The sequence below is a fragment of the Equus caballus genome, chromosome 9 (genome assembly GCF_041296265.1).
Source record: "Equus caballus isolate H_3958 breed thoroughbred chromosome 9, TB-T2T, whole genome shotgun sequence".
Classification (NCBI taxonomy): domain Eukaryota; kingdom Metazoa; phylum Chordata; class Mammalia; order Perissodactyla; family Equidae; genus Equus; species Equus caballus.
In genome coordinates, this window is record NC_091692.1 from 17875332 (window position 1) to 17902550 (window position 27219).

The 27219-nt window shown below is 37.5% G+C and overlaps 1 protein-coding gene across 1 annotated transcript in view; it reads left to right on the forward strand.

Annotated features, from left to right (window-relative positions):
- Positions 1–20157, forward strand: part of CPA6 (carboxypeptidase A6) — a 269567-nt gene extending 249410 nt beyond the window's left edge. Inside the window, exons 9-11 of the mRNA XM_001494527.5 lie at positions 12161–12363; positions 16434–16518; positions 19618–20157. Of these exons, the coding sequence (XP_001494577.1) occupies positions 12161–12363; positions 16434–16518; positions 19618–19805 (476 nt within the window). The 3' untranslated portion in view covers positions 19806–20157. The remainder of the gene's footprint in view (positions 1–12160; positions 12364–16433; positions 16519–19617) is intronic.
- Positions 20158–27219: the final 7062 nt, after the last annotated feature.

Below are 27219 nucleotides of genomic sequence, written 5' to 3' on the forward strand. Positions count from 1 at the left end.
GGTGTTGTCCAGGTGAGAGATTACGTATGCCGAAATTAGGATGGAGGCAGGGAAGAGAGAAAGGAGAAGACACTGGCAAGACAGAGTGATGGAGCATGGTGACTGACTGGAGGACAGAGGGAGGGATGGGGACGCTATGGAGTTAAAGAAGACTCTAAGATCTGTAGCCAAAAATAATAACTCCCCCATATGTCCAGTTAAAGGGCTTTGACTCAAAAACCAAACAATGGTAATAGAGAGAAAAGAGAAAAAGAAGAATTGTCTGGAGGCATCCTCTGGTCTGAATCATATTAACAAATTTATTAATTTATTTAATAAATATTTTTAAGGACTGTATGCCAGGCATAGGAGATACAAAGAAGAAAAAGATCTGATTCCTGCCCTCAAGAAGATTGACAGTGTAGTAAAAATACAGTTACATTAAACTGTAATAAATGCTGTGTAGGGATAAATAAAGGATGCTTATAAGAGTGTGTTAGTGTCCTGTTGCTGCACTAACAAATTATCACAAACCTGGTCACTTAAAACAACACAAAATTATTCTCTTACATTTCTAGGCACCAGAAGCCCGAAATGGATTTCACCAGGCTGTAGGTGTAGCGAGACCACATTCCCTCGAGAGGCTCTAGGGGAGAAGCCATTTCCTTACCTCTTCCAGCTTCTAGAGGCACCTATATTCCTTACCTTGTGGCCTCTTCACCCACCTTCAAAGCCAGGGGCATAGCATCTTCTCTCTGACTCGGCTTCCCTCTGCTTCTGTCGCATAGCCTTCTCTTTTGTCTATAATCACATTTCCCTCTTATAGGATACTTGTGATTCCATTTAAGGTCTACTAGATAATCCTGGATAATCTCTCCATTTCAAGATCCTTAATTTATCACACCTGCAAAGACCCTTTTCCATATAAGATAACGTTCACAGATGCCATGGATTAGGACTTGGCAGTCTTTGGTGGCCATACCACAAGGGGTATAGAGGAAAGGCCCCTAATCCAACCCCTTCATCCTCAAGGCTGTGGTAAGCCATTGGAAAGTTTTAGCAGAGGAATTACATGGTAAGATTTGCATTTTAGTAAAATTAATTCAGGACTTCTGAGGCTGCAGACTGAAGAAGAGCTTAGAGTCAGAGAACCCCTACAATTCAGGAGAGTTTTGACTAAGACAGTAGTAGTTGAGTTGGGTGTATTGGAGAGAAATTAAAACAATGGCACCAAAGGCTCCTTGCAGATTGCAGTAAATGATTTCTGGTTTGGGCAGTCAGGTGCCATGCGCCAAGATTTGTAATTCAAGAGGAGAAGCAGATCTGGGAGGAGGTTGGAGGACCTTAGGCGGGGAGGGAAGTTTTTGTGTAAGAAAAAGTATGTTCTGAGAATTAGACAACGTGCTTGAAAACTAAGTTTTAGATTGCAATCCATTCTTGGAGACTGCCTGTAAGAGCCAAAACAGAAATCAATTAAGTAACACAACTCTTATTACTAAATTTTATCCTCACATCCTTAGAACAGAATCTAAAGAAGTTAAGGAAAAGTAAGTACATAATTACATTGGAATTTTTTTTTTTCATCTGGGCTGTAATCATCAACTATCAGTGCTGTAGAATTTTAGCAACCAGTTTCTAATCCCACAGTTCTCAGCCTTTTTTTTCCCACAACCACACAACCAATTGATGATGAAATCACAGTCCTGAGGTTCATTTCAAGCATACCCACTCTAATTTACCTTTTCTCTTCCCTTCTACAAGAGTATATTAGAATAAATTGAGTTATTATAATAACTAAACCTTTTTATTAGTTAAATAATTTTATAACATGTAACTAGCTACTCTGAGACAACCCCCACAACAGATAGCAATACATTGTCACAACACCACATGAGAATCACTGATTCGGGTCCCTAATCCACCCAGGACAAATGCAGCCAGAGAAGTAACATGCATGTCACTGAGCTCAGTGGTCATACAGTTCTGATGGAGCCTGGTCTTGTGATTTTCAGCCCATTGCTGTTTCTAGTTCCCCATCCTTCTCCATTTCTTCTCTAAAGACTATCTTCCACTTCATTTTACCATCCAGAGGGACTAAGGTTCATAGAAGCAACAAAACTTTTTTTTTGGGTGCAGAAGAATCTGTTGCCCATCTTCCTCTTTTTGCTTGAGGAAGACTGTCCCTGGGCTAACATCTGTGCCAACCTTCCTCTATTTCATATGTGGGTCGCCACCACAGCATGGCTTGCTGAGTGGTGTATGTCCGTGCCCAGCATCCAAACCCGCAAACCCAGGCTGCCAAAGTGGAGTACGCCAAACTTAACCACTACACTACTGAGCCAGGCCCAGCAAAACTTTTTTTGTTCTTTAAGTAAAATCATATTTTTTCAAGTTCCATCCATCTTGAATCCCATCAAGTCTCTTTGCCATTACAGCCTCCCCAGGGCTCCTAATCCTCCCTGCTCTCTCTCCTTCCTCTGTGCTCCCATGTGCTTCATCGGCACAGCACACTTTACAATTGTATTATGTCCTACATTGTCTTGTCCTCTAATTTCCTCACATGTGCACGTCGTGTCTCCTTTCTAGATTTATGAGGTCCCTGTAGAGTTTCACATCTCAATACTCAAAAACTAGAGAGGTGATGTATGGTACAGGAGTTAAATTGCCGAAGGGCTCAGAGCAGAGCTGTGTGCTGTTTTATTTGGCAGGACTGGAATCTCTCTGCTCTGCACTGCAGAGACACGTTGTATATTCTGCAGTTGTTCTGCGTGTGATGACGGAAGAGAGAATTTTGTCTCAGCTTCAGAAACAATATATTGGCTCCCGTAAACTAAGGGAAAACCAATAACATTTAGATTCTCATGGTCCTAAAATCTAAAGAGGGATGGGTTTGGTGCTTCCTGTTCCTTTCTCCCAGAAGTCTGTTGTATCATTGTTTCCTGGATATTGACTCCTATTAGGGTGTTTTTTTTCACTTGTTTTCTTGAAATGTTGTGTCCTGGTGCTTTAGCTTTCGCTATCTTGATCTTCTATGGGACAGCAGATATTCTGATCAGAATCTGTGTAATTGAGGCTAGGTCTGGACAGCACTCTTCAAATTGTGTATCCAACACAGCTATTTAAAATCCTATAGGGACTTCCTATTCAATAGTATTTGTGAGCTGTTTCTTTGCATTTTAGTACAGCCTGGATAATGCCCTCAAAAGGCTATAAATAAAATTGTTTTAGTGGTTTTCTTTCCACATGAATTAATTTATTTCCATCTTAGAGGCCCAGCTACTCAGGATTCTATTTTATTTTTTAAAGACAGTTTTGGTAGAGGAGATGAGTAAGGCAAAAATTCAGAGAGAAACACTGGCAGAAAGAATTTTGAATGTGATGTTCTATTCTGCTGTGAATCAATACTTAATCTGTGGTAACAACATTGGCAGGATGCCCATCCATCAAATAAACCATAAAATGCTATAGAATATTCCACTGTCTAACGTGCTTCTCAGGCAAACAGCAGTAAATCAAGGCATGGCTTTTCTTATATTCTTATATATTATACGGTTTAGCTTATGTATGATAATTATGAAATAAAATGCTTTTGCATTTTATTATGTACCCAATACTGGTCAAACACTGGGTCAGGCTCAATCGCGCAGGGAAATGGGTATGCACACAACTTTAACACAGGACACTAAGTTTTATGACAAATGCAGGTAAGGATGTTATAGGCATCTATAGGAGAGTCACCTAACCAAGCCTAAGGACATTGGAGGAGATCCCAAGATGAAGTGGTAACTGAATTGAGCACTGAAGGACAAGTAAAATTAGACTGTGAAGAAGAGAGATGCTTCAGACAAAGGGAACAGCATGCGCAAAGTCATAAAGGCAAGGGAGTATGGAACCTTGGGAAAATAACCAATAGTTTAATAGGAATAAAGGTAGAAGGTTTAAGGTAGCCTGGTAGAAACTAAAATTTTAAGCAGGTCAAGCAAAAACAGATCATGAAGGGCCTTGTCTCATAAGGTCAGAGGGAGGGAGCAGGACCCTCTGACTTCCAAGAAAGCAGAAAACTATGTAACCTTAAACTATTATAGAGCCATGGAAAGTACTAGAAATTATCTAGTAGATGGTAAAATACCAGTCACAGTTCTATTTGTATAGCAACAGGGCAAAAATCACAAGTTGTTTTTTGAGACAGAAAAAACACTCACAAGATAAACTATAATACATACCAATACCAAATTCAGACGTTTGGATCACACTACCTCTGTGGCCATTAAGCCATAGTCAAGATTTCAGAACTTTATCCGGAAGGCAACTTCTGAAAAATTTTAAGCAGCGGAGCAATAAGATCAGATTTATGTGTTTAGGAGATTACAGTAACGCTGTTGAGGAGGTTGAATTCAAGGTAGGCCAGACTGAAGGCAGGGAACTATTCTGATCATGTAGGAGAATAACAATGAGAGCCTGAACTTTGTTGGTAGAAGTAGGCATAGGGAGATTTAGCGGGTAGAATCAACAGAATTTTCTCTCCTATTGGAGGGAGGGATGAGAGAGAAGAAAACCTCTAGGATTGCTTCAGCTAAGTTTCTGACTTAGGCCAGTAGATGAATGAGGGAAACATAAGCTAAGAAACACAGCAAAGACCGATATGGTGGGTAGGAAAGAGAAAGATGATTTCATCTAGGGACACCTTGAGCTTTCAGAGCCTCTGAGACAAGCAGACAGAGATGTCCAGAAGGCTGCTATGTACATGAATTTGAAGCTTGAGATAGAGATTCAAGAGTCATTGACTTGCACTAGTTCCCATCCCCACTTGCCTACCCAAAAATATTGCTCCAGGAATTATCCTATCTCTTTTGTTCTGTTGTCTGCTTGGTTGGTTATGTTTGTTTGTTCTCTGCTGGATTTTTCCCATCAGCATAAAAGCATGCTGCTATTCCTCCCATTTGAAAAAATCCCTCTCCTTTCTGCACTTCTGCCACCAGCCCCATTTCTTTATTCCTTTTTGCAGCGTCTAATTTCTCTCCTTCTTGTCCCTCTTAAGCTCACTCCACACAGTGTTATACCCTTACGAGTCCAGCAAACTGTTGTCCACATTCCTAAGGCAGTGGTCAAATCTCAATATCGTCTTACTTGATTTTTCAGCAGCATTGACAAAGTGGATCGTGCTTTATTTTTCAATATATTTAGCTTCACATAATTCCCAACAATAGGCAGGTGGAAGACTAAGTTATGTTATAACCACAGTAGAATAGAATTTAAACGAATGAATTCAAGTTGATGTAGAAGGAGTTCTACAAAATATGATTGATGGAAAAAAGCAAGAGGCAAAAAACTGTCTGATTATGATCTCGTCGCGTGACCAAAGATAGCTCCTATATATATATACGTGCATATCTATATACCAATATAAAAATACGTATATGCTTGGGTGCATGGATACATATATACATACTTATGTGTGTGTTTGTAACGTATACTAACAACTGTACTCAGTTGTTAATATGGATTACTTGAAGGTAAATTGGTGGTAGGTGATGTAAGCAGAAAAGAAATTTCTAAAAAGCCTACAATTCAAAAAATTTAATGACATGTGATTCCATTTATGTGAAATTTAAAAGCTATAGGAAAAGAAAAAACAAACATTGAAAATGAAAAAATAACCAATGAAAATTTGCCACAATAACTGTGACTTCTCCAGATACTGCCTACTAGAGGACCCACGTTAGATCGATTTCCACGGAGGCCAATTGCTGCAAAACATAAACCCAAATTTGTCTACCTTTTTTCTGTTTTTACTCATTTTCCCTTTAAAAACCTTTTTAAATGTTTCCTTTTTAAAAACTATTTCTCAGATCTCTATTTTTCCTTCTCTCATATACTTTTTTCATATATATAATTGATATGTTATTACAGAAATATGATAGTGGGAAAAATAATTAGCGTATCACCAGCCTAACAAACTACTATCATTCTTTGGTACATTTTTGGTTTTTTTTCTATGGATATTTTTAACCATCCTATTTATTCAAGTGCATGTTCTTTTTTTCCACTAAATATTCATTTATAACCATTTTTTCATGTAGTTATTGAATTAACTCTCCAATGGCTATTCTTAGAGAAGTCAATGATTTTTTTTTAAAACATCCAGCGAGACTAAAGATTACAATATACATATTTTTGCATAAAAATTCCAGTTAGGAGATCAGCCAAGAACTTGGTATGCTCATATTTTTGTATATTATCATATCTTCATTTAGAAAACAACACCTGGACACTGCTGAAGGATTTAAGTTAGATTTCCTCTCTCTCTCTCATTCTTATTTTAAGAGAATTAATATCTTTCTGTACAATTAATTAAAATATTTTAAATTATTGTTTAACTCATCCCCAAACCACTCTTTCTAAATTTTTATTTTTGTATGTCTTATATATTAGCCCACAAAAGAGGTATACAAATTCAAAATAAATATATGTCAGGAATACACCTAAAGTTTCTTACTGATGGTATGAGCAGTCAAAAACATTTGAGATCACTGAAATAAGAAGTTCCATCTACTCTACAAGGCTTATGACTCCACCTGGTTGTTGATCCCACCCATTCACATCCCTTCTAGAATCTTCTCTCATCAAATAGTCTGTTTTTCTAACTTCTTCCTCTATGCTGTTTTCCCCATTTTTTGAATAGACATGCTTAAGTCTTCTCTTCTCTAAAAACATCATCTCTTCCTCTTACTCTCAAGCTTACCTCTGGCCATCATTCTGTATCTTATCTTCCATTGTGAACCATGCTTCTTGAAAAGGATAGTCTGTATTCAGTATCTCCTATTCCTTTCTTCCCGTTCATTCCTCTCAGTGCATATGAAATCTAGTTTTTGCCTCTACCACTCCACTAATTTTTCTATAGCAAAATTCCCAATTACTTTGTTACTATAAAATTAAATATACCTCTTTTCTACATTTTAGATGCAGACCACACCCTCCTTGAAACACTAGTCCCTGGGTTCCTTGACGCCTGCATCAAGAATGGCTCTGCACACATACTTATCCCATTATCAGTCATTGGCTAGGAGCAACCTTGGAGTAATTGTGAGCTTGATGAAAATTCAGTGGCGGATCCAGAGTGCTGGCAGCTGGAGCTATCAGTCAACTATGTTCACTGCAGCAGGAGATCTGAGTGGTGGACTTTTGGCCACCACAGACGTTCTTTACTGCCTACAGGATACTACAAGCTCCTTTGCATAATATATAAGATGTCCCATGAACATCTAATTACCGCTCCAGGCTTATCCACCAAAACTTCCTGACTTGAATTTTATGTTGAACTTTAGTGCTAAATGTTTCTTGCCTTCATACCTTCGTTTATATTGTTCTCTCTACCTGAAACAATCTTCTAACTCATATCTATTATCCTAGATTTTTTTCTTCCAGGAGGCATTATCTCCTCTAAAAAAGCCTTTCCTGAACACCCACACAGGCTTATTGCCCCTTCTCTCTGCTTCCGTAATATCTTCTAACTATATCATAGCATTTACCACATTATATTGATATTATTACTTAACTGTATGTCTTCCAGGTTAATCTATATATTCCTCAACTCAGGGTCTGTGGCTTTGTCATATTTGAATCCCTAGTGCATAATACAGTGTCTACAACAGAAGAATTCAACAAATGTTCAGTTGAATTCAGCTTCAACTGTTAATTAGGAAATATAAGCCCTTTGCATTTACTATTACACACGGTCTGATTTATGTCATCTTCTATACTTGGATTTCTTTAGATATTCTTGTTTTTTTGGTAAAATTGTGATAATAATAGTTATCTACCACATAAGGCTGATATGAAGGTTAAACAAGAACCTGACATAGACTGAGCCCCAATAAACAAGGTGGTGGTGGTAGTAGGTGGAGGCGCGGTCTAGTCACATTGTTGCTGGTAGAACCTGCAGGGAGAAGCTACTTATTTTTCTAATTCTGATTATTACTACTAATGGGAGAACTATAAAAATCCCTACCAATGTTCAAAATATACTTACTTTTTTGAAAATAATTTATTTTAAAACAAATTTGGAAAAGATATTTTCTAACACCCATCATTTTCCCAGAAACTTTTCCTTCCTGTTATTTTTTCTGATATTAGTTTCTAAACCTTCAAAACTTACCTTAATTCTTAATCCATTATACCTTCATTATATATTGTCAAATTTTCAAAGTCCTTCCCTACACCTCCCCTCACACCTTCATATAATCTTCATCAACAAAACTTGTTATTCAAGAACACCAAGTAACCATCCCCACATTCTGTAAGCCCATCCAGAAGGATGATACAAAGGAAAAGGGTTGGAGAAAGCACCTCAAAAAAACCAAACCCTTATAGTTCTTGCTTCCTTACTGTGTTGTTGTTTTTGTTATTTAAATCTTTAAACTGTTTAACATTTACTTTTGTATATTTATGCAGTAAAGATTCAACTCTGTTTTCTCTATATAATGAGCTAGTTTTCTCAACATCATCCACTAAAACACTCTATCATTTCCGTAGTCATTTGTGAGACCCCTTCTATCATTATACCAAATTGCCATCGATTCTGTTCCATTGGTCTACTAGTCTATTCTTGACTCACTATCATACTGTTTCTATTACTATACCTATGTAGTATGTAGTAATGCCTTATAGCACTAAACCATCCTTCTTCTTTGCTCTTCTTTCCTAAGATTTTCCCCCTGAAGAAGTTTAGAGCTCTTTAGTTGAATATTCCCAAAATCCTTCTGCTGGAATTTTTGTTGTTGAATTGAACATGTGTGTGTGTATACACATTTAACATTTCTGATAGTCTTATACATTCTTTGATAGGTTGATTACTAGATATTGTGAACCATATCTTGTTTTCTACTACATATTCTCATTGATAATACTGCTGAGGGTACAATTACATCATTAAATTTCTAAAGTCCATCTTGTATTTGTGTATCTTGGAGCCTCCCCTACTTCTTGCAAGATGAAAAATGCCTCAGAGAATATATCCCATACAGGATCGAGTTGTTCTGCAGAAGGTTGGTCCCTCAGATCACTGTGGTGGGATAAATAGAATCCTCCCAAAATTCAAATCCACCTGGAACTTCACAATATGACCTTATTTGGAAATAGGGTCTTTGCAGAAGTAATTAGTTAAGAAGAGGTTATACTGGATTAAAGTGTGCCCTAAATACAAGGACTGTTGTCCCTATAAGAAAAAGAGAGTACACACACAGAAACACACAGGGAAGATGGCCATGTGAAGATGGAGGCAAAGACTGGAGTGATGCATCGACAAACCACCAAATGCCAAGATTTGCCAGGAGTTACCAGAGGCTAGGCAGTCAAGGAAGGATTCTTCTTCCCCGGGGCATTCAGAGGGAGGATGGGCTGCTGACACCTTAATTTCAGACTTCTAGCCTCAAGAACTGTGAGAGAATAAATTTCAGTTGTTTTAAGCCACTCAATTTGTGATAATTTGTTGTGGCAGCCTTAGGAAACTAATACAAACACCAAGTCTGCTACAATACTAAAAGTAGACATCTGATATGTCCACTCATACCACTTTGTTTTCTGAAGACACAATATTGCTGGATCTTTATTTTTCTATAAGAAAATATCAGTCATTTGATTGGTGAGTTTAACCTCAGCATTCTTCATAATCACTGTTACATTAAGACTTATTTCTGCCATCTTATTTCTTGTTCTCTATTTTCAAATGTTTCTCTTTTTTTTCTTCTTTACTAGTTTCTATTAGGATGGGTCAAAGTTACTTCTGTTAGTTGTGACGCTTGTGTTCATAATTTATTAAGACCCATGCTTAGGTTTGTTTTTTGCCATCAATCTCTAGACTTAATTACTACATATATATATATCCTTTGAAAAAGACACCACTGGTCCCCCGCCCTCTATCCTTTCATGAGTTTGCCATCTTTTAGAATTTGATTCTATATCGTTACAGGTTTTTTTCCTTTGGACATTGCTTATTTTGACAACAGAACCTACTAAGTTGCTAACTCTCCTGTAATTCTCCTATCAAGTAAGTTCTCTGGAGATATTCATCATTTTGTTAGAATACTTTCTCCAAGGGTGTTTTCAAATCACGTCACTGTATAGTATACACTTTGAGGAATTTTATGGCAGAAGACATCTTTATTTCACTCTCACATTTCAATGAGAGTTCAGCTAGATATAAGAGGCTGGATTCAAATTTCCTTTTTAAAAAATACTTTGGAACTATTATTCTAGTGTTGCTATTGAAAAGTCAGACGTGAATCTAATTCTTATTCCTTTATAGATGACCGGCTTTTTTTACTCTGGAATTATCTTTTCTTAAAGTTTACTTTGAAAATTTCACTGCCAAATTGTTGTTTTCCCCCTTTCTTTGTTTGGTATACAATAAGTCCATTCAATCTTTTCTTAATTGTGGGGAAATTTCAATTAGCAATTCTTCAAATATTTAACTTTCCTGTACTTTTTCCTCTCCTTTTAGGGCCCCTATAAAGCAGATATTGACACATTCTATTTTTCATACCCTTTAATTTTTCTCTCATTTTTCCAATTCTTTGTCCCTTTTTCACGCCTTTTAGGAACGTTTCAAAACCTGCTCCATATCATTAACTCATTCATCAATTGTGTTCATTCAACCCAAGAATTAAGGGTTTTTTCTGTTACATCTGATTGGTTCTTTTTAAAATGTCTTGTCCTTGCTTAATGTTTACAATGTCTTCCTATATGCCCTTGAATATTTATTAGGATTATTTCAAATTCTTGTTTTCTCTGGCTCATTAGTTCTGTTCCCTCTGGAATTAGTTATTCAGTTTGTGATCTCTTCTTTCCACTACTTTATATCACTGTTCCTCAAATGTCTCTTTATTTTTCTTATTCCTTTTGGAGTATCAGCTATAGTTTTTATATTATGTTCATAATTCCATCCATATCCCACTTAATTCTTAGGCATCTCAGACTCAAAGGAGGAAAACCACAATTGCTGTAAGTTCCCTATCTGGACTCTCCTCATAGCATAAACTAGACTTAATGTCCTCTGGATTTAGCCTGGTTTGGTACTGCGTCTTTTCATGTTCGGTAGAATTAGACTATGTCATAGAATCACCAAACATTGCCCATTTGTCTGTGGAAAGAGTTAGAGCTTTCTAGGGGTATGGGAATGATAATAGTGGCCCAGACTGGAAAATAACTATAGAAAATGTAATTATTTCCAAAATTTCTTGGAACCTTAATACTTTGTGATTGATATAATGAATCTTATTGTCCTTCCTCCCCTTCATAGACCTGTATGATATAATTTTTTAAATCAAAAATTATTAAAATTTAGTTTTGAGGATTTCTTAACTGAACCCTAACTAACCCCCAAGATAACTGGAGAGGCCTCTTGAGTTTTACAAAACCAGTTTCGATATCGCTGATCTAAAAATATAATAGAAGTTGGTTTGACATGTTCTGTGGAATCATTTCCTTCTGCCTCCACGTTATCAACATATCAATATTTGTATCTTACCAGAAACCTTTACAGATGTCTAGTTCTTTCATTTGATCTGACGTTCACTTGTTCAACAAATATTTGTTGAACACTCGCCACATGTTGTTCTAGTTGCCAGGTACCCAGCAAGAAAGACACAGTCCCCACCTTCACAGAGCATTAAAGTCTAATAAAGAATCCAGATTGAATGTAGCTTCTATTAGAGCAGGGATTTTTTTTTCTCTGTTTTTTTCCAGTGTTTCCCAAGCACATAGAACAGTGTAAATATTGGTTGGATGTTAAGTGAGTAAATATCTGACACTAATTACAAGTTCGTTGAGCATTATGGAGGGAAAGAGCAGGTGTTGTGGATTATATAAACAGGAGGCCCTACCTGCTCTGAGGGATCATACAGAATGAGTTCTCCAGCTGATGGAGCCATCCTAGAATGGTTTATGAGGCTCAGGTGAACAATCAGTACCTATTTCCAATCCAGGTTGCCCTCCTATTATGCATGGAGGCTTGAACGACCTTGGATTTTCAGTATTGATTTCTATAAGAGAGAAGTTAGATGAATTGCTTAGTAATACCATATGTTTATGGAAATAAAAGAAAAATCACTTTAACAATGTTGATTTGTGTTTCTTGCTTCTCGTCTGCCCACTCCTCCACTGCATTTTCTTTTCTAACTTGCAGATGAAGGGGCATCTATGCACCCTTGTGATGATACGTACTGTGGACCTTTCCCAGAATCCGAGCCAGAAGTGAAAGCCGTAGCTAACTTCCTCCGAAAACACAGGAAGCACTTTAGGGCTTACCTCTCCTTTCATGCATATGCTCAGATGTTGCTGTATCCCTACTCTTACAAATATGCGACAATCCCCAATTTTAGCTGTGTGGTAAGTATTTGACCCTGTGCACGTGTGTCAGACATGCTAGTGTTTTTCTAAAGCTAAGATGGTTCTAAGTAGTAATGATAATAGCAAACACATATTCTGTTTATTCTAATAAGCATTTTGTATATTAACTGCTTTATTTTTCATAATCATATAAGGTAGGTAACTATTATTACCCCCATTCTACAGATGAGGAAACTGAAACCTACAGAAATTAAGTAATTAGACTAAGAGCACACAGCTACTGTGTCATAGCCAGGTTTCAGCCCCAAATCCAGCTCCAGCTGTTGCTTTTAACCACTAGGGTATGCTGCTTCTCAAGGGCAATCGTTTCAAACCTATTTGCATTCTTACCACAGGTTATACAGAAAATGTCAGGAGGGATTTGATTAGTATTACAGCTTCGGTCACATATGCAGGGCTGTAATTAACTTTATTGAATAAATAATTGTTCATAAATTATGGTCTGACTCTCATTAATTAAAAGCAAGTTTTAATTTATAAGCGCTATTTGCTTAATGCTACTAAGTCTCTGGGCATGTATCTGACAAGTTAGTGCTAAGAATGAACAGCCTTTCAGGCATAAGATTACTTGAAAGTGAAAAAGCAGAGTTCCTTTCTCTCATCTGGGAAAGCCAACAACCTACTTGCCATAGGACATAATTCCTCGTAAAGTGAGTCTGGCTCAGAACCTACAGCATCTAAAGGCCTGTGAAGTTCAAAACCAGTCCAAACTGAAATATAGTGTTAGAAGTAAGGAGGAGGGAGCAGTGATGGGGAGGGGAGGCACACGAGGGTTTTGGGTTGCTGTTGATCTTCTATTCCTTGACCTGGATGGTGGTGACGTGAGTGTGTTGAATTTGTGATCGTTCATTGAGCTATAAACTTAAAATTTGTATACTCTTCTGTATGTACATTATACTTAAATTCAAAAGTTTTCATAAAAGAGAAGCATCCTTGGGACTGGCCTAGTAGCACAGTGGTTAAGTTCACACGCAGCAGTCCAGGGTTCACGGGTTCAGATCCCAGTGCGGACCTATATACTGCTCATCAAGCCATACTGTGGCAGTGTCCCACATACAAAGAAAATAGAAGATGGTTGGCACAGATGTTAGCTCAGAGCCAATCTTCCTCAGGAAAAAGAAAAAAAGCATCCTCTTTCTCTCTGTACCTTGAACTCCAAATCCTGCACCAGTTGCTTGTGGTTGAAGGAAATCCTGATCTAGATGTCCAGGCCCTGGAAGGAATAGGGAACATGAGGAGATCGGAAGAAGGCCTGGGGAAAGGCTTGTGTTCTGTCCAAAGGAGGAAATTTGCTCTTGGCATTCCAAGCAAGAATTCTGAGCAAATTCTCTCTTGAGAAATATTGCAAAGGTGATAGTTATATTTGATGGTGCTATTTTTCAGATACTCTGTGGGTCAAATAGGCTTGCTGCTGTTGACTTGGCACCCTAACCACTTTGTATCGCTATGTTTCTATAGGCAAATGTTCAGCCCTTTCTAAATTGAGCAACGTGTCTATTTGGAGTCTCAGAACAGATTACATGGGATATGTAATATATTAAAATTATTACACGAGAGTGTTCTCCATATTTTGAATTTACCTTTCCACCAGGAGTTAAGCCTATTTTCCTTTTGTCTTGGATTGAAGGATGTGCTATAAAAAGTAGATCAGTGGTTCACAACCAAGGATGAACTTGCCTCTCAATGGACATTGGGCAATGTTGGAGACATTTTTTATTGTCACAACAAGAGTAGGAGATGCCATTGATATCTAATGGGTAGAGGCCAAGGATGCTACTAAACATCCTACAATGCACAGCCAGCCTCCCACAGCAAAGAATTACTCAGTCCAAACCGTCAGTGGTGCCACTGTTGAGAAATCCTGATAGTGGGTTACATATAAGCTAAATCATTAAAACCAAGATTGCAATTCTCAGAAACTAGATAGTCTCTGAATGTTAACCAGAAACCACTAAATTCTATAAAAATTCTTCAAAAACATTGCACCGATATGTAGGTGTCTGTGTTTCTGCTGACATCTTTTAGGCCTTCCATGAAGTTGCTTTAAATATGGAAATATTTAAATAAAAAATATACTCCTTACTTAGCTGAGGTCCAATAAGCGAGGCCCAGGTCGTTTTGGACATTTGGAAAGAGGAAGCGATGGAGAAAGGAGGAATTGCTTAAACTCTTTCAAACACGTGTCTAGCTGTGCCACCCTGGAAAGTAATTCTTAGAAAATTTGCTGAAGTTTCCGCTTTTTGTAGGAAGATATCTAAACCTCTCATCAACATGCATCTGCACCCGAGTGACAGAAATGCAGTGGGCTCAAAGGGCTAAAACCATGCCCATGTTTTATGTAAACAGGCAAAATGCTTTTTTCTTTTCTTAATAGATATTTTTTCCTCGGGTTTAGTCATCTAAAATAATGAGGAACAAAGGTCTCCTCACCAGCAGAATGCAGTAATCTTCTAAATGTAGAAATTCTGCCCTTGCCATGGAATATTGCCGAGACCGTTGGAGCAAATGTTCAAATCTTAGAATATTCTCCATAAAGATACCTCATTATGGTGTTTACGTTCCTTTTCTGTTGGCTCCTGAGAGGAGAATGTCATCATCAGCGAGATCAATAATAAATTGTCTGCCAGGTTCTGGAGCCTGGTCCCTGAATATCCACAAAGTGTCGTATTTGCTGCAAATGCTTCTTTCTGCATGCTTGAGGTGAAGGAGGACAGCAAGCCGAAGCTGGGTCCAGCACACAGCACCATGTTGCCCATAGTGCTTCCACTGACATATTGAATTATTCATTGGCAAACTGAAATGGGAGAAGTGTATACTGGTTTCAACATACTTCTTTTCCTCTCACTGGTCATACAATACTTCTCTAACTCCTTATTGAAACTAGTGCTTTTATTCCATTTGAAAATGTTTTCAAGGGTAGTCAGTCTCATTCTAGTTCATGTGAGAAGAGTGACCTTTCAGTATTTTGATTGTATTGAGTATTTTTCCTGATTTTTGGCATTGGTAGGAAGAGTTCCACCTCCGAATTTCTACGTCTTAGCAGTACCTTACTGAGCTCAGCCAGAAGTCGTGACGCATTCTGAAACTACTGTTCCCATTCCCAGTAGGGATAAACACACAGCATAAGAGAAGTCATTCTTACTGAATTAAATGTTTTTTTAATTGATCCAAATGTGTTTCAAATATCTTGTATATGGCCACTGAGGTAGGTACTTAAGGATCAATAAGATGATCTTGATACTCTTGCAGATCTATGCTTATCCAACATTCATGCAAGAGACATTGATTAGCCATCTGTTATACCCAGTCGTATTCTAAATACTGCATATGTAGCTATGAGTGAGACTGACATGGGCGCTGCCCTGTCAAAGCATTTTGTAATTTATAAAAATAGCTATCTCTGAACTAAAGTGAAGAGGATAGAACACTAAATCAGTGTCAGAAGATATGGGTACTTATCCCAACTCAACCACTGCTTGCCGTGTAACCCCGCCCTGCCCATTTAACCTTGCTGAGGCTTCTTTTTCTCGTTTGTAAAATAGAAATATTACTGATCACTGGTTTGATGTGAGGATCAAAGGAAATAATATGTTCTAAAACATATTGCAAAATGCAGCATGTGTCAAAGAATAACACATTTTTTTTCCTGAAGATTGGCACCTGAGCCAACAACTGTTGCCAATCTTTTTTTTTTCTGCTTTTTCTCCCCAAAATCCTCCCAGTACATAGTTGTATACTTTAGTTGTGGGTCCTTCTAGTTGTGGCATGTGGGATGCCACCTTAGCATGGCCTAATGAGTGGTGCCATGTCCATGCCCAGGATCCGAACCAGCGAAACCCTGGGCCGCCAGAAGCAGAGCACACTAACTTAACCACTTGTCCAAGGGGCCAACCCCCAACATAATACTATTATTAAATAAAGCTATTAACTAATGTGCCCATCCTTGTTCTCCAAATTGATGACTGATAAGGTTAAAATAACATGCCAGTGTTTCTAAAGGTCTCAATGCAATGATGTCAGTGATATAAATTCTCCATTTTCCCTGACAGGAATCTGCAGCTCATAAAGCTGTGAATGCACTTTGGTCAGTATATGGGGTACGGTATAGATATGGACCTGCCTCCAGCACATTGTGTAAGTTTCCTGTGGATGTTGTGTTAGAATCATCTCCTGAACCAATATCCTACGTAACGACTTCTGTTTAAAAAAAAAAGAGAAAGTGTGTTCCTCCTAAAGTGAAATTTTTGACTGCCAAATTAGCCAAGGAAGATGGAGGGAGTTTATACCTGATTAGTTTTACTCTGCTTGACAGAAATCACTGTACTAAGTTAAATAAATTCTAAGCAGTGAATATTCTAAGCATGTGGTGATGACTACAAGGTTGAATTGAGATCTCATAACAGTAGAAAGTACCACAACGGGCTCCGTAAGCAATTGTAACTACTGTAAGGGTGGAAATGGGCCTTGAGAAGATAATGAAGTAATGTTTCAGCCCTAAAAGAGTTTCCCTTTTATTCCTTTCCGCCGCCATTCTTGTTATGAAATTCTATTTCATAACACCTTCAGCTGAATTTCCCCTAAAAAGTGATTAAAATATTTATATGAAATAAAGAGCAACAGGATATATGGAAAGAACTTGGACAAAGAATCAGGAGACTTGATTCAGTCCTAATTCTGCCACTAGTCAGGTTGTTATCTAGTCAACATATTAATCCTGGGCTTCAGTTTCCAAAACTATTAAATGAGGAATTGGACTAGATCACTTCTCATGACTTTTCAAACTCTAAAAGTTATTGACTAATCGGTTGGAAAATATAGTGAGAAATCATAGTTGAGTGTCCGTGTATGCATTTGAAGGTTTACACACACAAGTGATAGGTATATGTAGGGATAGTAACATCCAATTGTGTTTTTCAGTGAGGTAGCAAATTTCTCCTCGATTTCTTTAATCCATCCATCATTATATTCCTAAACGCTCTCTTTCTTCAGCCTTCAGAAGAAAAGCTTGGTTTGTCAATTAACATTGTTTAACATTATTATCCTAATAATGAGAAAGTCTTAAATATCAGAATTCTTTTCAAAGACTATGATCATTGGTTTCATGACCTTATTAGAGCTGTTTTTCAAGAGAGCCACCCTGAAAGGGGAAATATAGTATTAAAAGAAATCACATTACCAGTTAACACCAACATAATATATACTAACAATTTTAAGACATTAATTTTAATTCTTACAGTTCACATTTTCAGCTTGGAATCAAGGCATAGTCATTGCATTATATTTACCTAGAACAACGTGTTACCATAGAAATGAGTCTGTCACATCACCATGATGTAACTGTTGGCACATATTGTCTCTGACTTCGGCTACTATGACTACTATTTGTAGTTCCAGTGTACTCTAAACCAGAGGGACAATGAAGGCACAGCCTGCCTTCTGTCCTTAGCCTGAGAAACAGCAGAGTCATTTAATTGTCATCTTCACATAATAATTCTATCTCTAGCTTGTCCTGGCAAAAATAGCATAAAAAGAGATATTATTTGAGTAGATGAACGTACTGAGAAAATTTTTTAAAAATGATAATGTTATGTCAAACTGGATCATACAAATTTCAGGAAAAAAGTATAATAAGAGCCTTCTATGAAACATTTATTTATTAAGTAATTATTAAGAGCATGTTAGGTTAAAAATTATATACTAGGCACTTTGGAGTATAAAGATACAAAATAATAATAGCTAATATATCCTGAGCACATTATTTCATTTAATTTTCACAACAGCCCTATGTAGTAGGTATTATCTCTTTTTCTAAAGGAGAAAGTGAGGCACAGAGAAGTCACAATAGGTGGTGAGATCCGATACGACCCAAACCACAGTCTACCTCTAATGCCCTCACCTTCAATTCTGCTGAAAAGCTGGAACGTGTGATGTCAGAGGAACCAGAAGGGGAGCGTTGCCAGAATGGATTGTCAGCTAGATTAAATGCTGTTGAGAGTTTGAAAGTGAGATCTGAGAGAAGAAAAAAACAAAAAAGGAGATTAGGCCTGCTGTCCTTGGTCACCTTCAAGAACAAAGTTTTCATAAACGGATAGAGGCAAGAACCAGAATGAAAGTGGGTGAGGATGTAGAAGCAACATATATAGATTCCCTATTGAGTTACAAAGCAAAACAAAGAAAAAGAGGATGGCCTGTAGCAGGATCAGGAGAAGGAAGCGCTATACGAAAGCAGTGCTTGAAACTTTTGGTCAATGCAGATGCAAGAAAGGGAGATTTAATTAATGAAACGAGGTCTTGGAGAAGGGACCTTCTCACTACAAGAGAAGACAATAAGAAACGGTATCAAAAGATGACACACGTAAAAGGCGAGCGACATTTCTTCCTCTGGGCTAGAAGGAGAAAAGTCAGAGAGCTGTGATGTCAGTAGAGGAGGTGATGGGCTAATTACCCATTATGAGTATGGGGACAGTGGTAAAGTGAGGGACAGGACTAGAAGAGCATGAGAAAGGGTCACCATGTAAAGGTCTAGAAAAAGGAGCCTAGAGCAGCCTTGGGAACAAAGAAAGACTTCAGTGACTAGTGTGAATTTACAGCCAAGACTTTGTTTCTGCTCCCTCACAAGGAGTGCGAGCAGAGAAACTGAGCCAAGGATTGAGAATTAGCAAAACAAAAGCAGAAAAAGGACTGGATAAGGCATTTTAAGAGTCTGGTGAGAAATTCAGTAATTGACCATGGCCAGGTAGACAGTCAAATGAAGTTATAAGAAGGCTGGGAGGAGTCTGGAAACTACAAACTTAAGCAAAGGTAAAGAACAAGTTTGTTAGGAGTGAAAACATAGGGGAAGTAGAAGAAATGAGGAAGTTTTCTGGGAAAAGAATTTCAATATTCTAGACCTTGGAAGTGGCAAAGGACTGAGTGATAAAGTCCAGGTGTGGGTTTGTTTATAGGTAAATAAAGTAAGGGTGGAGATAACTGGAACTGAGGCTGAGAAATTTTGAGGTCATTATCCTGGAAAAGTACCAATACTTAAACTAGATCCTCAAAGATGATAGCAGGCGTGCTTTATAAGTTCCATGAGCCTGATGCCAAGGAACTACTGTTAAATCATTCTTGTTGAAACAGTATTTAATTGGAAGGATTTCGTTTGGCTTAGTAGGCAAGTTCTATATATACATATTTTGGAAAACATACAGACTCTTTAGTGAGACTGAAATTTTTTTTTTCTTCAACTTTTAGATGTGAGCTCTGGTAGCTCAATGGATTGGGCCTACAAAAATGGAATACCCTACACATTTGCTTTTGAACTGCGTGACACTGGGCACTTTGGATTTTTACTCCCAGAGATGCTCATCAAACCCACCTGTACAGAGACCATGCTGGCTGTGAAGAATATCACAATGCACCTACTAAAGAAGTGTCCCTGAGATGGCCCAAGAGTCAGGTCAACTGCCAGAGAAAGAACTGATACTGTGCAAGAGCTATGTGGCAATGGGTGGAAATTGACGTAAAGAGAAAGACAACTGCTTAGAGTGAACATATGTGTGGACTTCAAAAGGACCTTCTCATGCAATTCAACTCTCTGTGGCAATAAAAAATGATTGAAAAAAAGAGAGAGAGAGAGAGCTTAGCCTAGTTTGTTGTAAGAGAAAGCATCCATTTTATATCCCTTTAGAGTCTTATTTGATTAAGGGGGGAGGAGATATTTTTAAATTCTTTTGTCTCAAGAAATGTACAAATTGAGGATTTTGCTTCAATAAATCTCATGTTTTCAATTAAGATCTAGGCTACTAATGATGTTTAATCACTTGGATCTCATTTGAAATGGAAATATTTGAAATGGAAAGAACTATATTGCTTAATATTATAATAAGTATTCAACTTACCAAGACCTCATATTATTCATATCTTTATTCCCTGGCATTAGCGCACCAAATACCTATAGAAATTTAACAAGAAAGAGCACTTATGGCTAGCCTCTGAGAATACCACTTTAAAAAAAAGAGTGATTGAGGTGCCAAATACAGTGCTAAGAGCTTTACACTAATCATCTCACTTATTCTTCAAATACCTGAGGTAGATACTACTATTATCCTCATTTTTCAAATGAGGAAATTGTGGCTTAGAAAGGTAATATAGACTTCCATTTCCAGGAATATGACAGGATAAGTATCTAAACTATAACTTTTGGACAAAATATAATTTTTTAAATCATCTTTAAAACATCAGACAAAAAAGTAAGAAAATCTCAGGCCAGGCATTGAGTAGAGGCAGGAACCTAAAAAGATAAGTGGGACACTGTTATCCTGAGGGCATTAGTTAAACCAGTTGAGTGCAGACCCTGATTTTCACAGCATTTTAGAGAATGAGAACAGAGAACAAAGCCCAGGGCTGCCCCACAGTGGGAAGTCGAATAGCAGAGTCTCCTCCTACCAGAATTCTGGGATCCCAAGGGCTCTAGCTTCAGCGTAAGGGTAAATTACAAATGAAGCCCCATGCTGCCTCCAATGGGCCACAAGGAAAAGTGACTATTTCAAATTTTGGCAAGAATAGAGGGGGAGAAATTGCCACTGAGAATTTGGAACCACAAGTAGCCCTCACTCAGGTCTGTGGCCCTAATTCAGACTATTTAAATGGTCTGATAAACCTCTAGCCAAGAATTTAATTCAGATTAATCCTAGATTGGTTATACCTTCCAAGAATTTGGTAGAAGAAAATACAAATCCTCTCAGAGAATTTATCTGACCAAGACGCATCATGAACACCAGGATGAAAAGAGGAACCTAAAAACTAGAGAGAAAACAAAATGATCACAAAGGAATGAGGACTAGAGTAGCATGAAACTTCTCCACAGCACCACTGAAGCTTGAACAATGGAGAAATGCCTTCAGAGTTTTGAGGAAAAACTCTATCCTAAAAATCTACACCCAGCAAAAAGATCAAAGAATTGTGAGGGTAGAATATAGACATTTTCATAAAATTGAGGTCCTAAACTCTTTACCTTTCTCAGGAAACTCCTGAAGGATATGCGCTACCAAAGTGAGCAAGTAAACCAAGAGAAAGAGATAGGATCCCAGAAAACAGGAAATCCCACATGGGAGGAGGGTCTGGAAAAAATCTCAAGGTAATGGTGAAAGGAAAAGTCCCAGTGACAGCTGTGTGCCAGGCTTAAGGCACAACTAGCCCAGAATAGGGGGAGGAGGACTGGAAGACTCCTGATGAAATGAAACAGAACACTTCAACCTGTTCAGAGGCAAGTTTTACTCATATCAGAAAATTTTACTTATATCACAATTAGTAATAAAAGTACAGAAACGAAGCAAGCAAAAAAAGTGCAATTGTTAACTCTGGTAAAAGCAATGAGTTATACAAAAGAAGAAATATAATCATAGTTTACCATGTGACTTAGCTATAAGTAATAGTTGTATAGTTAAAGTAATTTGACTTAACCAAAAACTGTGATATATGTAAATGTATTGAAGGCTAGGAGGAAGGATGTATGCGAGAGGAGCGCGTATAGGAAACCTAAATCCTCGTCTGCCGTAGTGGGAAGTCCACAGACAACATCTGAAACTGGGAAAAAGAAAAGAAATATCATTATAGGCATGTTACTTAGAAATAAGAAAGAAAATGCTAGAAGAAATAATTTGAAAGATTAAAAGTTATTGGACCAATAGAAGGAATTGTGAGTAAGGAAGGATGCAGCAGAAGATAAGCCTTGTCATGTTATTTGACTGGTTTTATTTTTTTAATTATGAAAACTATCAAACAAAGAGTATATTCCTTTTAAAGGAAGATCTTTATTTAAAACAAACTCCCAACTACTCACCACCAAGTCTTTTTTATGTTTATAAATGTACATTGTTTCAATAAAAAAATAAAATCAAAATTAAAAGAAATGTCAAATGAGATTATATGGAATGCCTAACAGAACCTAAAATATAGTGGACCATCAGGAAATGCTAGTTTGGTCTATGTTTTATGAATCTCACTCATCTTGTTATCTTGTAGTCTCAATTATACATTTGCAGGAATGGTTCTCAGGCAGGTTTGAGGCTCAGTCCTGCAAAGGAACAGTACACCTGGGAATTTACACTGCAATTCATCCCATCTGGCAGGAAATGCTCAGAAATGATCTGGGGGTGGGGAGTTGTTTTATGCTAGTTATTTCTACCCACAGGACAAGCAAAAGCCAAAGTGTCCAGATCAACCAGGAGGGCCAGAGGCTTATGAAGACCCTCAAAAATGGGAAGATGCTGCTACTCAAAGGACCTGACAAAGATACACACAATCAACTGGTGTCATCGGGTGGCCTTCATGGACCCTTGAGGCCAGAAAACTTTTCCCTTTGATTGGGAACCTGCTGCTTAGCCCCTGTCCTGTTAGCTGTCTCTGTCCAGGTCCTTCGCTGGTGTCTATTGATGCCTTTCCATCAAACATTATCACCCCTGTAACAACCAAATAACCAACTCTCGAATGTTCGGGTGGGAAAAAAGGATTTACAGACAACTCTCAAAATTCATTTTTTGTTATATTTTTAATTTTCATCTATTCCATACCCTAAGTAATAAGATCTGTTAGCAAGTTAACACCAAGAGCTTAAATTTATATTATTTTATTGTTCCCTGCCCTTCACATAGTGAAGGTGCTAAAAGTATTTTTTTCAAAGTCAGAATGAGGGCAACAGAAAATATAAAATCTAAATAATCCACAAACTAGCTGGGTATATAGTTTCTTTATCATCCATATATAGATTCAAGATGAAATTTTGCCTTGATGAACCTCATGTAAATTCTTCTCAATGATTACTCTCACATTGCAGTAGCACTGTATATATTTTACAGCTCAAGTTCTATAAGTGGGTATTTTAATATTTATAGGCTATTTTCATTTTTAATCTTTTTAAACTAAGCCACAAAATGTACTGTTGGATGATTTATGTTTAAGGCACCCTGCTAGGTGCTGTGTGTGAAGAGGGGTGCTAGCAACAAAAAGTGTTATATCTGTGTCAATACTTGCTTAGGAATGTGAAAGTTAACTTCAAACTAAAAACAGCACCTGCATTTGGAAGATAGTTTAGCAAGATACTTCCCCCCACACACACTATTATTAAAAATAATTTTATAGATCCTGGTTATGTTGAGTGGTAGTTCTCAAGTTAGTTTTAGTGAATGTTTCATTTCCTAGGTCTGCCATAACAAAGTACCACAAATGTTGATGGCTTAAAACAACAGAAATTTGTTGCCTCACAGTTCTAGAAGCTAGAAGTCTAAAATCAAGGTGTCAGCAGGGCCATGTTCCCTCTGAAACCTGGAGGAGAATCTTGCCTTGCCTTGCCTTAGTTTCTGGTCAGTTGCCAGCAACCTTTAGTGTTCCTTGACTTGTAGCTGCACAACTTCAAACTCAGCCTTCCTCTCACGTGGCCTTCTCCCTGTGTGCCTTTGTGTTGTCACATGGCCACCTTCTTACAAGGACACCAGCAACAATGGAGTAGGGGTTCACCCTACTTCAGTATGACCTCATCTTAACTAATTACATCTGCAATGACCCTATTTCCAAATAAGGTCACATTCTAAACTACTGGGGGAGTTAGAACTTCAACATATCTTTTTTGGAATGGAAAAAACTCAACCCATAAGAACAAACAAATATTATGAGATATTGATGTTAATGACTTTATTTACAAAATCAGAAAGTGGTGAATCTTGCTTGAGTTTAATCTTTTGTTCTCAATGCTAGCTGTTGGGGAATAGACGCAAAAATAAAGCACATTTTTTTAAGTTCTAACACTCCCTGTGAGATTAATAGGCTATTAATGGAAACAGAATGATCTACTCTTTATAGTTTACTTTTTTAAATGATAAAAATTATAGTTCAAATTAGGATTTACTTTTCTTAACATAGGAAATTTGTTAGTTTTAGGTAGTGTCGTATATTACCTTAGCCCTTGATAATTATTTTGGGCTGCTGCATCATAAAAAGTATTTACAGCTAAGTTATACTAGATCAAATCTAATTGATTAAATCAGAATTCTGTGCAATGTTAATTAAAGTATGCTGTAGATTAAGCAAAGTAATTACATGAGCGATTGCATTTAATGGAATATTTTCATGAATCAGAATCAGAATATTGAATAAACCTGAAAACAGCTACATTGAATACCTAATATATTTCATAAAACAAATTATACTGAGAGCTGCTAAGACTTCTGAATAATGCATATGAAAATAAAGGCAACTCGAAGATTCTCTAACGACTCTACCTCCTCATTTCCAATGTGCACTTATGACTTCTAGGACTCATTCTTCTTTCCCCAGTGGATGCCCTGTAGGAGTTTCTGCCCAGGACACCCATTCTTGTTCCACTAGCTCAGGCTAGAGGGAAGCACATCAAATGATAACTCAAGATGTGATAGTGTATAGACTCTGGAGTACTATTTGCCTTATAATTTAGTTGTTGATTAAACTAAGAGGATGGCTTCCCATATAACACTGAAGCAGTGTGTTCTAAGTTTCAGACTGACTCAAGATTAAATGCTTCCCCAGTTAAGAAGAATTAAAAGGTGACAGGAACATCTAGGCCCTCCGTGAAAGTGAGACAGCAGTCCAGCGTACTCGCCCTGGAAGAAATAATTTGCAACAACTGAATGACTGGTGTTAGGCTCAGTTATTGAATTTCTATTGTAGCTACACTTTTGGCAGAAGCAGAGGTCCCTGCTATCCTAGGTGGACTTCTTCAGTAACTTCAAGCTGTATTCAATATTCTAAGGGAGACTATCTGATATCTGCTAAGCAGAAATTTTGTTGCTGGATGTGTTTAGATCCAGCTGTCTATCTCAAGCAATACTGGTCTGAAATATTGTGTAAGTTTTCCATTTGGTAGAGCAGCAAACATGAATAGACACTTTAATGGCTGTGTGCCAGGGTGAACAGAATTTCATAAAAGAATGAATATTTGAAGTGTCACTGCACCTGTCACAAACTATCATGGGAAATACATGAGGATATCCTAAAGAGGTAGCACTGAGCTAACCAGGAGTGTCCAAGAATCAAATAGCTATTTGTGACAATAGTAGTCACAAATATTCACTGAGTAGAATTTACCCTCCAAAGAATAAATTCTGTACTAGGAACTCAAAATCAAATGAATATTCTTTTTAGACTCATAAATATGAAGACTAGCCTTTTTCTTTCCTTTAAAATACTTGGGAGTCTATTCCTTTTTATTTATTATCTTTAGCCACATTCCTTTCATATAGAAGAGGCTTTGAATCACAAGAAACATTTCAACCACAGATCTTATAGCGATCTGCATATTTTGAATTTCGGTTATACTGGGGCACTCCACCTGAGGGCCTCCCTGGCAGGATGGCTGGAGGTGGAGCAGGCATGAGGTGGGGGTCCAGGGGCACTCCACACCAAGGCTGCTCTGGTGGGATGAACATTCCATTCAAAAATTGCAGAATACACATTCTTTTCAAGTGTACCTGGAACATTCTCCAGGATAGATCACATTAGGCCACAAAACAAGTCTCAATAAATTCAAGAAGATTGAAATCACATTAGGCATCTTTCCTAACCACGACGGTATGAAACTAGAAATCAATTACAAGAAGAAAACCATAAAAAAGACAAACACATGGAGACTAAACAACGTGCTACTAAACAACCAATGGGTCAATGAAGAAATCAAAAACTAAGTAAAAAAAATACCTTGAGGCAAGGGGCTGGCCCGGTGGCATAGTGGTTAAGTTTGCACACTCTGCTTCAGTGGCCCAGGGTTCACAGGTCTGGATCCCAGGCATGGACCTACACACCACTCATCAAACCATACTGTGGCAGCATCCCACATACAAAATAGAGGAAGATTGGCACAGATGTTAGCTCAGTGACAATCTTCCTCAAGCAAAGAGAGGAAGATTGGCAAGGGATGTTAACTCAGGGCAAATCTCGCTCACCAAAAAACAAACAAAAACAAAAACAAAAACCTTAAGACAAATGAAAGTGGAAACACAACTTTCCAAAATCTATAGGATGCAGCAAATGTAGTTCCAAGAGGGAAGTTCATCACAATACAGGCCTACTTCAAGAAACAAGAAAAATCTCAAATAGACCATCTAACTTTACACCTAAAGGAACTAGAAAAAGAAGAACAAACAAAGCCCAAAGTCAGTAGAAGGAAGAAAATAATAAAGGTCTGAGCAAAAATAAGTGAAAGAGACACTTATAAAACAATAGAAAAGATCACTGAAACTAAAAGCTGGTTCTTTGAAAAGATGAAAATTTATAAACCTTTAGCCAAACTCCAAGAAAAAAGAGAGGGCCCAAATAAATAAAATTAGAAATGAAAGAGAAGTTGAAACTAACACCACAAAAATACAAAGAATCATAAAAAACTACAATTAGTTATATACCAACAAATTGGAAAACCTAAAAGAAATGGATACATTCCTAGAATCACACAGCACTCCAAGACTGAATCATGAAGAGACAGAAAATCTGAACAGACCAGATACAATTAATGAAATTGAATTAGTGATTTTAAAATTCCCAAAACAGAAAAGTCCCAGACCAGACAGCTTCACTGGTGAATTCTACCAAATTTTTAAACAAGAGTTAAAACCTATCCTTCTCAATTTATTCCAAAAAATTGAAGAAGAAAGAACACTTCCAAACTGATTTTATGAGGCCAACATTACCCCGATAACAAAGCCAAAGACACCAGAAGAAAAGAAAATTACAGGCCAATATACCTGATGAACACAGATGCAAAAGTCCTCAACAAAATAATTAGCGAACCAAATTCAACAATACATTAAGAGACTCACACACCACCATCAA